This window comes from Sinohyriopsis cumingii, unplaced genomic scaffold (assembly GCF_028554795.1).
Source record: "Sinohyriopsis cumingii isolate HCF-2022 unplaced genomic scaffold, ASM2855479v2 utg002264l, whole genome shotgun sequence".
NCBI classification, from domain to species: Eukaryota; Metazoa; Mollusca; class Bivalvia; order Unionida; family Unionidae; genus Sinohyriopsis; species Sinohyriopsis cumingii.
Genome location: NW_028316175.1, coordinates 366,872 through 379,405, shown reverse-complemented (window position 1 = coordinate 379,405; position 12,534 = coordinate 366,872). Strand labels below are relative to the sequence as shown.

The following is a 12,534-nucleotide window of genomic DNA, read 5'->3' as shown; positions in this document are numbered from 1 at the left end:
CATCAATGTGACTATATCTCCATCACTGTGACCATATCTCCACCAGTATGACTGTATCTCCATCACTGTGACTATATCTCCATCAGTACGACTATACCTCCATCAATGTGACTATATCTCCATCACTGTGACCATATCTCCACCAGTATGACTGTATCTCCATCACTGTGACTATATCTCCATCAGTATGACTATACCTCCATCTCTGTGACTATATCTCCATCAGTATGACTATACCTCCATCAATGTGACTATATCTCCATAAGTAAGACTATACCTCTATCAATGTGACTATATCTCCATCAGTATGACTATACCTCCATCACTGTGACCATATCTCCATCAGTATGACTATACCTCCATCAATGTGACTATATCTCCATCAGTATGACTATACCTCCATCAATGTGACTATATCTCCATCTGTAGGACTATACCTCCATCAATGTGACCATATCTCCATCAGTACGACTATACCTCCATCAATGTGACTATATCTCCATCAGTAGGACTATACCTCCATCAATGTGACTATATCTCCATCAGTAGGACTATAACTCCATCAATGTGACCATATCTCCATCAGTATGACTATACCTCCATCAATGTGACTATATCTCCATAAGTAAGACTATACCTCTATCAATGTGACTATATCTCCATCAGTATGACTATACCTCCATCACTGTGACCATATCTCCATCAGTATGACTATACCTCCATCAATGTGACTATATCTCCATCAGTATGACTATACCTCCATCAATGTGACTATATCTCCATCTGTAGGACTATACCTCCATCAATGTGACCATATCTCCATCAGTACGACTATACCTCCATCAATGTGACTATATCTCCATCAGTATGACTATACCTCCATCAATGTGACTATATCTCCATCAGTATGACTATACCTCCATCAATGTGACTATATCTCCATCAGTATGACTATACCTCCATCAATGTGACTATATCTCCATCTGTAGGACTATACCTCCATCAATGTGACCATATCTCCATCAGTACGACTATACCTCCATCACTGTGACTATATCTCCATCAGTATGACTATACCTCCATCTCTGTGACTATATCTCCATCAGTAGGACTACATCTCCATCAATGTGACTATATCTCCATAAGTACGACTATACCTCCATCAATGTGACTATATCTCCATCAGAACAACTATACCTCCATCAATGTGACTATATCTCCATCACTGTGACCATATCTCCACCAGTATGACTGTATCTCCATCACTGTGACTATATCTCCATCAGTACGACTATACCTCCATCAATGTGACTATATCTCCATCACTGTGACCATATCTCCACCAGTATGACTGTATCTCCATCACTGTGACTATATCTCCATCAGTACGACTATACCTCCATCACTGTGACTATATCTCCACCAGTATGACTGCATCTCCATCACTGTGACTATAACTCCATCAGTACGACTATACCTCCATCACTGTGACTATATCTCCATCAGTAAGACTACGTCTCCATCAATGTGACTATATCTCCATCAGTAGGACTATACCTCCATCACTGTGACTATATCTCCATAAGTAAGACTATATCTCCATCAATGTGACCATATCTCCATAAGTACAACTATACCTCCATCAATGTGACTATATCTCCATCAATGTGACTATATCTCCATCAGTATGACTATACCTCCATCACTGTGACCATATCTCCATAAGTAAGACTATATCTCCATCAATATGCTTGTATCTCTATCAGTATGAAAAATATATATCTTTTTAGGACTCTGTGGTTTTGTGTGTGTGTGATTTGGATTTTTAACATAGCTTTAACAATTTTTCAGTTATATCACTACGATGTCTGCAGTGTGGCACTTTACAGTGATGTCTAGCACTGGGGCATCATGCCGCAGACATGTAGCATGATGTCCCACCCAGTCACATTATCCTGATACCAGGCCGACCAGTCCTAACACTAACCTCTTAATGCTGAGCACCAAGCAAGGTACCTGTTAGTACCATTTTGGTAAGTTTTTCGTATGACTCGGCCAGGGATAGAACCCATGACCTCCCGCATCCGAGGCCTCTATGGTTTTAAAATAAGTAACAAAAAGAAACAAATTTAGTAAAATTAACAAATAGTTTATTGCTCTAAGTTACAAAGTGAGAATTTAAGTGGAACTTAAAGTATTGTGAAATAAATCCCAAATAAAAATATGTTCTATGACAGGTCCAAAAGTAGTGTTCCAAATGAATACCAATTGTGACAGTGATGTACCAACAGTCTTGAATATATGGATGTACCAAGTCTTGATGAATCACAGTGATATAATCCAGAATGTCTTTGAATGAATTCCCAACAATCCCAAAATAGTGCTTAAGTCCTAAAAAGTTAATGAGCACTTTGTAATTCCAATGAATAATTTAAATAAAGGATTAGTTTCAAATTATATCTGAGCACAACAGTAAATCATTCCAGACTGCTGTTGTTGTTATAGGGTTTAACACCAGTTTTCAGCACAAGACAGGCTATACATGGTAGCCAGTATAAATGGTGGAGGAAGAACCCGGGACAACCCCAGAAAGAACCACTGGCCCACGAGAAGCTAGAAGCAAGTTTTCTCACATACCCACATTGACCGAGCCCAAGACTTCCACAGATTAAAATTAAAATGGGAATGAATAATTGTTTACCATAACCTTATATAAAAACCGACAGTTCATGCCTATAACATTTGGGAAGCTTTATGACAATCCATTAAAAACTGCACTACTAAACGCATTCACAAAGTTGTGTAATGGACAGATAGGCATAAGGATTCCTATATATATATATACCAATTAATACAAAAGTAACAAGGTAAACTACATTTGGAAAGGTCACAAGGTAAACTACATGTGGAAATGTCACAAGGTAAAGGTAAACTACATGTGGAAAGGTCACAAGATAAACTACATTTGGAAAGATCACAAGGTAAACTATATTTGGAAAGATCACAAGGCAAACTACATTTGGAAATGTCACAAGGTAAACTGCATTCAGGAAGGTTGTCAAGGTAAACTACATACGGGAAGGTCACCAAACAACAAGAAACAAACACCTACCATTGATCAGAATCAGCTTAAGTCTCTGGAAGAGGTCATGTGATTCTGGTAGTCTGAATGGATCATTTCCCACCGCTCCTTTCATCTGAAATAGTTAAATAGCACCCCTTAGTGTTTTTAAAGAATTATGTACTTAGACTTAGCAAATTAAATTTATGAGATACATACCTGCAAACCCTAACAATACCTTCTCAGAAAGACAGTCAATTTTTTCCCGGAAGTTACAGCAGTTTTTAGTAAGGTGCTAATGTCATGCTGGAAAACATGCATTTAAAGTACATAAGTGTGATAGATGCAGCAACAGTAAACACTGTATTCAACTAAAAAGCTTCTGAAGTTTACTGAACTTTAATTCCCCTGAGTGGTTGGCATCTGTTAGTCTCAAGAGACAATGGAAGTGTGCCTATGAGAGATGTCCCGGTTGGTGGTTCAGCGTCTGCTCTGGCTATGAAGCCCAACATGGGAGTAGCAGTCCTTGCTGCACTTGAAGGTTGAGTCTGGTGTGGATTGGAGCTGCTGCTTCTTCCTTGAAGATCGCTTTTCATCAGCTAGCAAGCACGTGTTGGCTTTCAGACCAGTGATCAGAGTGTGTCACCAGCTGGACCTGTCTAGGGCAAGCTCTTCCCAAGTGCTGGCATTGATGTCAAGGGCTTTCATGTCGCGCTTGCAGACATCCTTTAAGCGGTGATGTGGCCATCCGATAAACGTTTTGCCAGAAGCAACCCCTGGCATCTGAATCTATGCTGATCTAGATGTGACTTATAACCAGTAAACTGTTTCATCCTGTGTTGTGTCGATGCTGTGAAGTGAAGCTGGAGTGTCCTCTCCAGGGTGCAAGCCTGGGCAAGGTGATATGAAGAATTAGCTGTTGCCTATGCAACTGATTCCCCCTCTCCATGCAGCTTATGAATCCAAGGGAAAGGACAAGCCAATGTCATGGCATCATTGGCATCACAGATGTTGCAGAGATGACACTGAAAGCAATGCTGTGTCGCCTTAGGAACTCCGTCTCTGGACTCTGTCGAGGTTTACGCCTTTAGCCTTTCCCATGAGTGGATATAGTCACAAGGCAGCAAAGATCTGAAGTCAGAGTTTACCTTCTCCTAGATGGGCAACCACTCAAGGTTAATGAGCCCCATGTGCCCAAAGCGTCTGGTTTTGAGGTGCCAGAAACTCGCCTGTCATCCCTTCTCCAGTCAGTTTAAACAGGTTCCACTGGACTTTTTAGTTAAGCCACCCGTGAAGGTCTGGAGATGGATTTGGATTTTTTTTACCCCAAGTAGAGTTTCACAAATTGCAGTTCCAAACCCTACGGAGTTCAATAGCTTCCTGCTATCTCTCATCTTGACATAATCCTTTAAATTTAATATCACATGGGTTGTGGCAATGGCAATCATCTTTCCCATCATGAGACATAATCAAATCAACACAAGATGTCCATAACACTTAATGCATCAATAATCTGAATATTCCATTTTATTATTCAATACTCACTAATAAAACTTTTAACAGGTTTATTGACCCTTTTGTCCTGATAATGCATTGCATGTTGTATGCCATTTATAAAAAAAAACAACAAAGCATAGAAACATTTTGCATCACCAAATATGTGCAGTTTAAAGCATCCGAAGTTCTCCAGCAATTTTAGTCTGGTTCCCAGCTTGATTCCACTGGATTTACTATGAACCTCAGATCCAAATCAAATATGGACAAGCCAGTATCCAGATTTTACTGCAAACAATTGCATTTCCGTAATGTCTGCTTTTATTCACTAAGTCTGTATTTTATGGGTCATTTATTTAAATTTTAAGGGTTGACAGATCTGGAAATATACAACTGTCATTGATTTGGGAAAAGTGAAAAAATTAGATAATTAGCCATCCCATGCATGCTGGCTGTGTTAAAGAAACAAATCAGTGGAAAAAGAACATATTTTTCAATTAGTAATAGAAATATAGTAACATGGAATCTACATGTCACTTTCAACTGTACTGTGAAGTAATCCCCCTGTACATGACCTGCAAAAAATTTAAACACTAAAATTTAACACAGCTGTCATCATAGAAGTCAAACATATGTCACATGATTTGCTACCATATGTGAGACAAAATGCATGTGCTCAGTGGATTACAACACAAAACTATAATTTCAAAAGAATAAACATTTTTAATTAAAATAATAAATGCTTTGGTTCAAACACAGTACATATTCAACTTGTTTCATATTTGGCACTTAACTTTTTATATACCTGATCACATTAACAGTAAGAAATAAACTCCCCTACCTCCAAATCAAGCATTCTCTAAATAAAATACGATAAAGGTCTTTTATCTATTTACCATACAGACCAAGGTAATTATCTCCTAAAGACTGCCCCTACTTGGTAGCCACCTGTATCATGTATGCTTACCTGATTACAACAGGATGCTCGCAATTTTGAATTGAAGGGTGAGAGGGATTGACAATAATTTGATCAGACATCTCTTAGAAACATAATTAACTAAACTACTTTCCTCCTCTGTCAAATACCTAACAAAATCATAGTAGTAGAAGGAGGAAATACATGACCATCCAACCATGTCACACTGTAGGACCATGATAGCTGCTCTACCGAAAAAATGAACTCTTAACATTAATGCAGCCCACACTCATGAAGTTGCTCAGATCTGTGAATCAAAATCTTCATGATTTGTGCCTGTTCTTGCAAGAGTTCATAGCACAACAATCTAATAACCCACTTTTAACCAAGAGGCCACAGTTTATGGGCTTTTGTCTGGAGTTCTGATCTGAACTGGTAGTAAAAGTCTCAAACAGGCACTGTAGATGCTCTCCATGCACTGCAGATTGTAGCAAAGAGTGTAAGTCAGGTCTTGCAGATTTGCCTCTCTTGACAGGTTGATCGAGGAGAGTGACTGGATAGTTTTTTATTGCCTGTAAATGGTAACCTGCTGGATACGAAACCAGGTTCAGTAATTAGCATGAATGTACTGTCAGAACAAAACTGCATGCTGTTCAGATTCACAGACAGGGCAAGTAGCTCACTCACCCAACATGCTAAAGTTTGTGCAATCAGGAAGAACGTCTTGTATGATGAAAGTTTTAGTGAGGTCATAACATAGGCCCAATTGTGGATGAGATGAACCATGTCAAGACATAGAAAGGATGAGATGAACCTGGTCAAGACATAGAAAGGATGAGATGAACCTGGTCAAGACATAGAAAGGATGAGATGAACCATGTCAAGACATAGAAAGGATGAGATAAACCATGCCAAGACATAGAAAGGATGAGATGAACCATATCAAGACATAGAAAGGATGAGATGAACCATGTCAAGACATAGAAAGGATGAGATGAACCTGGTCAAGACATAGAAAGGATGAGATGAACCTGGTCAAGACATAGAAAGGATGAGATGAACCATGTCAAGACATAGAAAGGATGAGATGAACCATGTCAAGACATAGGAGAGGTTTAGCTTAGATAGGTTGAAACTGGACATCAAATCATCCAGATCCTTGTTGCGGCCAATAATAATTTGTTTGAAATCGTAGAAAAGCATAACTTGATCTTAATAAAGGCTAATTTTGTGTCCTCAAAGAAGGAAAAGAAAGAAGCAAGCCAACCTGGGGGATTGACGATAAGAGTGGTGAGATACTGTTAATCTGACACCTGTCAGCAAAAGCACGACACTTCTCTTCATTAAACTTCAAAGTAGAGGGCCTCTAGCTTTTGAGATTCTGTCCACCAATAAAAGCACAGAACTTTTCATGCCAGGTATATCTGACTACCAGATCCAGGCATGCAAGAGGAGTTTCTCCAGACATGAACATAATACTTGTGATAACCTTGGATGCTTGAAGAGCGGGGGGGGGGGGGGGGCACTACAAGTTTGCTGGGTTGATCTGCTGCAAGATTGAGCAGATCGCTGACCTAATATTTGTACCAACTGAGTCAAGCAATCAGAGCTATATTGCAAGCCATGTCTTATGGATTCACTCTGGTATTAAAAATGCTGGGAAGGAGGCACCAGCCCACATCCCTCCCTAATGATTGATTGAGTCTTAACAGCCCATGCCTCTGGGTCGAGGAATAGAGATGGGGGGGGGGGGTCTGGCACCCAATAAAGTATCATTGGCAGGCAAAAAGGACAGCAGGTCATTGTCAGAATTGCTGGAAGGATGCAATGTAGGAGTGGATGCGAGTCCATATGGCTGGAAGGATGCAATGTAGGAGTGGATGCGAGTTCATATGGCTGGAAGGATGCAATGTAGGAGTGGATGCGAGTCCATATGGCTGGAAGGATGCAATGTAGGAGTGGATGCGAGTCCATATGGCTGGAAGGATGCAATGTAAGAGTGGATGTGAGACCATATGGCTGGAAGGATGCAGTGTAGGAGTGGATGCGAGTCCATATGGCTGGACCACATCTGGCAATACAACTATTTTCACCTAATACAGCAAAATCTGATAGTCTGGATAAATGAGCTTACTTGAACCTTAATCCTCTATATATGTTTGATATCTGTCTTATCATACATGTTTGATATCTGTCTTATCATACATATGTTTGATATCTGTCTTATCATACATATGTTTGATATCTGTCTTATCATACATATGTTTGATATCTGTCTTATCATATGTATGTTTGATATCTGTCTTATCATACATGTTTGATATCTGTCTTATCATACAAATGTTTGATATCTGTCTTATCAGACAAATGTTTGATATCTGTCTTATCATACATATGTTTGATATCTGTCTTATCATACATATGTTTGATATCTGTCTTATCATACGTATGTTTGATATCTGTCTTATCATACATATGTTTGATATCTGTCTTATCATACATATGAGGTGTGAGACTTTATATGATCCAAGCAAATCAAGATAGCAGACTTAACAAAGGCATGGATTGAATCAGCCTTCCATTTGATTAGGAAAAGTCTTACAATTATTTCAACATGTATAGGGGCAAAGTAGTGCTCAATACAAATATACTCTATTCAATACAAATATACTCTATTTAATACAAGTATAGTCTATTCTTCAAATGCTTTTTAATTACTTTTATAAGAAACAACAAGTCTGACAAACTCTTAGTTTTCACTTCCATCGATCTTAATTTCTCTTGCTTTGGGCTATCGAGCAACTGTTGATGTCGAGCTCTTGTAGACGACATTAATTAAATGAAACATGCACAGGCTTGGTTTTAAAACCATGAAAGATCACATTTAATTATCTAAATTGATTTGATGACAAGCAATTGTATTGCTCAATCCAGGTAAATTTTTTACAATACATACAGCTTTTGGAACTCCCAGTTTCATGAGTGCCAGACAGGTGTCTCTACCCAGGAGGAAATTTGTTTCAGCTCTGATCCCCAGCCCTTCCTTGACCAGAACATCAATGTTAGATTTAATCACACTCATGTTGGCACTGAAAACATACAGGAAAACAAATGACTAGAAAAATTTTTAGAGGACAGTCAAATAAGGAGGTTATTTAAGTTGCAAGACAATTAGAATAAAAGTGCCTTGTTAAAAGAACATAAAATGGGAGCCAAGTAAGGTTGTCTGATGATACGATTCAAACCAACAAATCTGGCATGTCAACCACCTGACCACTGTGGTTCCTGCTTCCATTGATACCATCTTGCTACAGGCAGAACACACTTGGATTGATCTACAATCTCTTAAAACAGTATAGTTTTATTTAAAAATCTAGAACTTCACAAAAGTCTATCCTCTTTTTCACAGTCCAGAACCTCTTCAAAGTTGATAGTTTGTTTTATCATGGTAAGTTATCAATGTCAACAGCTAATAATCTGCCGAAATGATTCTTGTGTGTGTGCATATTGCTCAATCATTCATAAACATCGATCACACTACCACTAGTCATGCCTTTCTTTTATACAGCAATAGGCAACAGGCTTTTTTTTAATACAAAAAAACCCACAAGACAAACACTAGGTTAAGTGATTAGTCTATTTTGTACATCTAGGTATTTATGGATTGTATCATCATTCGTGCTTATGCTCTTGCTTTATTTATATAAATGCAAACCAAACTGACAGTAATATACAAATGACAATACCTTCAAGTAGCTTTGCATGAAATTAGGCCAAATTTAAAGGTGATTTGTTTTAACATTCCCAAACAGATGCATCAAAAGTTGTAGCAACTAAATTAATCCCCACAAATCTGTGGAACTTTATTCACAAATGACAATACTGAATTTTTAAACTTGATTAAAAATCATGCAAAAGCAGTGTAAGGGAAAAACAAATTTTAAAAACTTAAATATAGTCAGTTCAAGAACGTTTTTTTATGTATACAACAGACCCATCCACTTTACTTCTAACAGCCAATCTTCCAATGATAGCACTAAAAGTTGAGAAAAAGAAATTTTAAACCATAGGTAACAAATTCTGGTTCTGATGTCTTAGATCCCAAAGGTTAAGTAGTGGTTAGGTAGATATGCATGGTTGTGCGGGAGGGGCATGTATGCTGGATGAATGAATCAAAATAATTTCAAACATTATTAAATTCCAATAATGAAGAGAAAACAACTAAAACTGTGTTCATGAAAGGACTGTAAGGAATAACTGAAGCGTGACAAACACTGTTGTGCATGCTCTACCACTGCCATGATGAAGTATATAAAGATGGACTGGTTGGAAGAGGTTGGAGGACAGCAAAAAAAAGTTTTCTAAAAGGGTCCTACCCAGCAACCATTGCCAGAAGAACAACAGCAGCTCTACTGTTCCCTTCTGTTGTGTTGGGAACTTTCATGGTGAATCTCTTCCATAACATCTGAATGATAGTACTGCTGATTTCACCAGACTTCACCAGCTCCACAATCTATAAAGAAACCATGTCGAGCAAATTAAAACACCTGACTTCATCAGCTCCACAACATATAAAGAAAAAATGTCAAGCAAAATAAAAGACCTGACTTCATCAGCTCCACAATCTATAAAGCAAAAATGTCAAGCAAAATAAAAGACCTGATAAACAGATCCACAATCAATAAAGAAAAAAGGTTAATATTAAACAAGAAGCTGTAGCCTGCTAGAAGTTTTAAACTGAACAGAAGCAATATTATCATTTTAAACCAGTAAGATCTATTGATGCAAATCTCCTTATTTAAGTGCCACTACAAATTTTGCAAATAGTAAAGTGCAAGTATTTCTTTCACAAATACTGTCAGTTTGCAAAATTGGTAATATACACATGCCACTCTTTTGTCATTATTAAGATTAAAGATTAGAAGTTTTGCCAACTTTTGAATTTCAGACCAGGTATAGGTCTCTCTTCATTCTGTCAATGAATTGGGTATTATGAACTCCAAAACTCTACCCTATGTCTAAATTGTAATTTTACAAAAAAGCTAACAAAATTTTGTAATTTATGTTTCTCAGACAATACTTACCACATCAAATTAATGCTAAGAAAATAAATTTTACTACTTCCCAATCCAGCACTCCAAAAAGATAAAATTTTGTCTTTTCCATCTATTAACCATATAGAAAAAATTATTTAAGTGTTCTATTGTAATTCACTTGTAAATACTGTAAATACTCTACACACTTTAAAATCTAACTGATTTAACAAGTTATTTACTTGTTTTAGTGGACCTTATCTATAACTACTGTAGTATCATCAATTTTCATGGTTTTTGTTGTTGTCCTGAACCACGAATTTAAAGCCCTCACGAAAAATGAGCCACGTAGGATGACATTTCATTTTATCCATGCATTTTCAGGTACATAATCCCAAAATTGCTGAATTAAACAAGTCCAGCTTTCTCAAAACTACTGATAATTTGGTCTGATCTTTCACTCATTGTCGCTTAGCTGCAATTATCCATTCAGCATGAACTGGCTTGATTAACGAGGTTGCAAAGTTTACTAATACTGTGCAATGATCATCACCGGTAACATCTTCTTCCATAATGGCATCCATGATCTGTTTAACATACCAGTCGTGGAAGTGTGACTTTAATTCTTCTTTTTACTCTTTATTTACTGTCAAGTCTAGTGGTTGAAGTCAGTCTGTACCATTGGCAGGCACAAACATTAGCTGCCTGGTAAGCAAGCACCTCTGCTGTGTTCACAGCTTCTGACAGGTTAGGAAGTCCAGGAACTGAAGAGGGTCTAATTTGAATCTTAAGCCACTGTGTTCCAATGCCATGATCATCAGAAAGTACTGATGGTGCAACTTGATGGACAGTGGTTTAAGTAAGAGATCATTAATATGTACTTTATTAACCGATTTGCCTAGTGTTGTTGGCTGTGTCGGCTTCCTCTGATGTTGAGCATTCAAATAAAAACATGGTGAAAGTGATTAATCTTGACAGGTGTTTTATTAGTGCTCACAGAGATGGAAGTATTGTTTTAGTGTTGTTGGCTGCATCGTCTTCAATTGATATAATTCACTTGATTGAAAACATGGTGTAAGTATTGAACTTGTCAAATCTATGAAGTGCTCATACATGTGAAAATATTGTTTTAAACATTTAAAGTGCATCGGCATAGTTTTATTCTTTTGTATTCTTTATTTTGGGTATTTGTAGAGGTTAAACCATGAAATTAAATATCTACTAATATGGAAATTTTGACAGGCAAAACCACGAATCTAAGTACCCAGAAAATGCCTTCTTTTTTTTACGAAGCCACAAAAATTGAGCCCAATGAAAATAAATGATACTATGGTAAATACATAATGATACTACAGTAAATACATAATGATACTACAGTAAATACATAATGATACTACGGTAAATGCATAATGATACTACGGTAAATACATAATGCAAACGAGCATCTGTCAGTGACTGTCACATTCGCACTGGTAATTGGATAATGCATTCTGGTCAGCACTGCAACAGATTACAGAAAGCAGAGGCAATTACAAAAAACATTTTGCCACTAATCTGTTGTTGTCCAGGAGTAAAAAATGACATAATAAACTGGTCTCTTGAATGATTGGTGACCTGTTTTTACAGAGATTAAATCACTAATATTCTACCTTGATTTAGTGCTAATGCCAAATTTGACAGACATGTGTACTGTAATCAGGAGACCTGCAAACCCTAACAAGACTTATAGTAAGGCAGTTCATTTTTACCGAAATTCTGACAGTTTTCAGTAAGATGAAACAAAATATCATATACTGCAACTGTACAGTTGGAAAACACGTATTTAAAAAGTTTGATATTCAAAACTGATGCAGCGATGGTAAACATTTTGCTCAATGGCCTGTTTGTAAAGTACATGTAGACTTTATTCGCCTCTAGTACAATTGCATAAACTTCAGTTCTAAACCCTATGCAGACCTTATTTACCACTAGTACAACTGCATAAACTTCAGTTCTAAACCCTATGTAGACCTTATTTACCACTAGTACAA

General features: G+C 37.4%; 1 protein-coding gene across 1 annotated transcript in view; it reads right to left on the bottom strand.

The window, feature by feature from the left end:
* The window catches only part of LOC149770829 (condensin complex subunit 1-like), a 99,762-nt gene that overhangs the window by 35,350 nt on the left and 51,878 nt on the right, over window positions 1-12,534 (bottom strand). The window contains exons 20-22 of the mRNA XM_089949068.1: window positions 9,848-9,984; window positions 8,428-8,560; window positions 3,113-3,197 (exon numbers count right to left, since the gene is read on the bottom strand). Coding sequence (XP_089805194.1) covers window positions 3,113-3,197; window positions 8,428-8,560; window positions 9,848-9,984 — 355 coding nt within the window. The remainder of the gene's footprint in view (window positions 1-3,112; window positions 3,198-8,427; window positions 8,561-9,847; window positions 9,985-12,534) is intronic.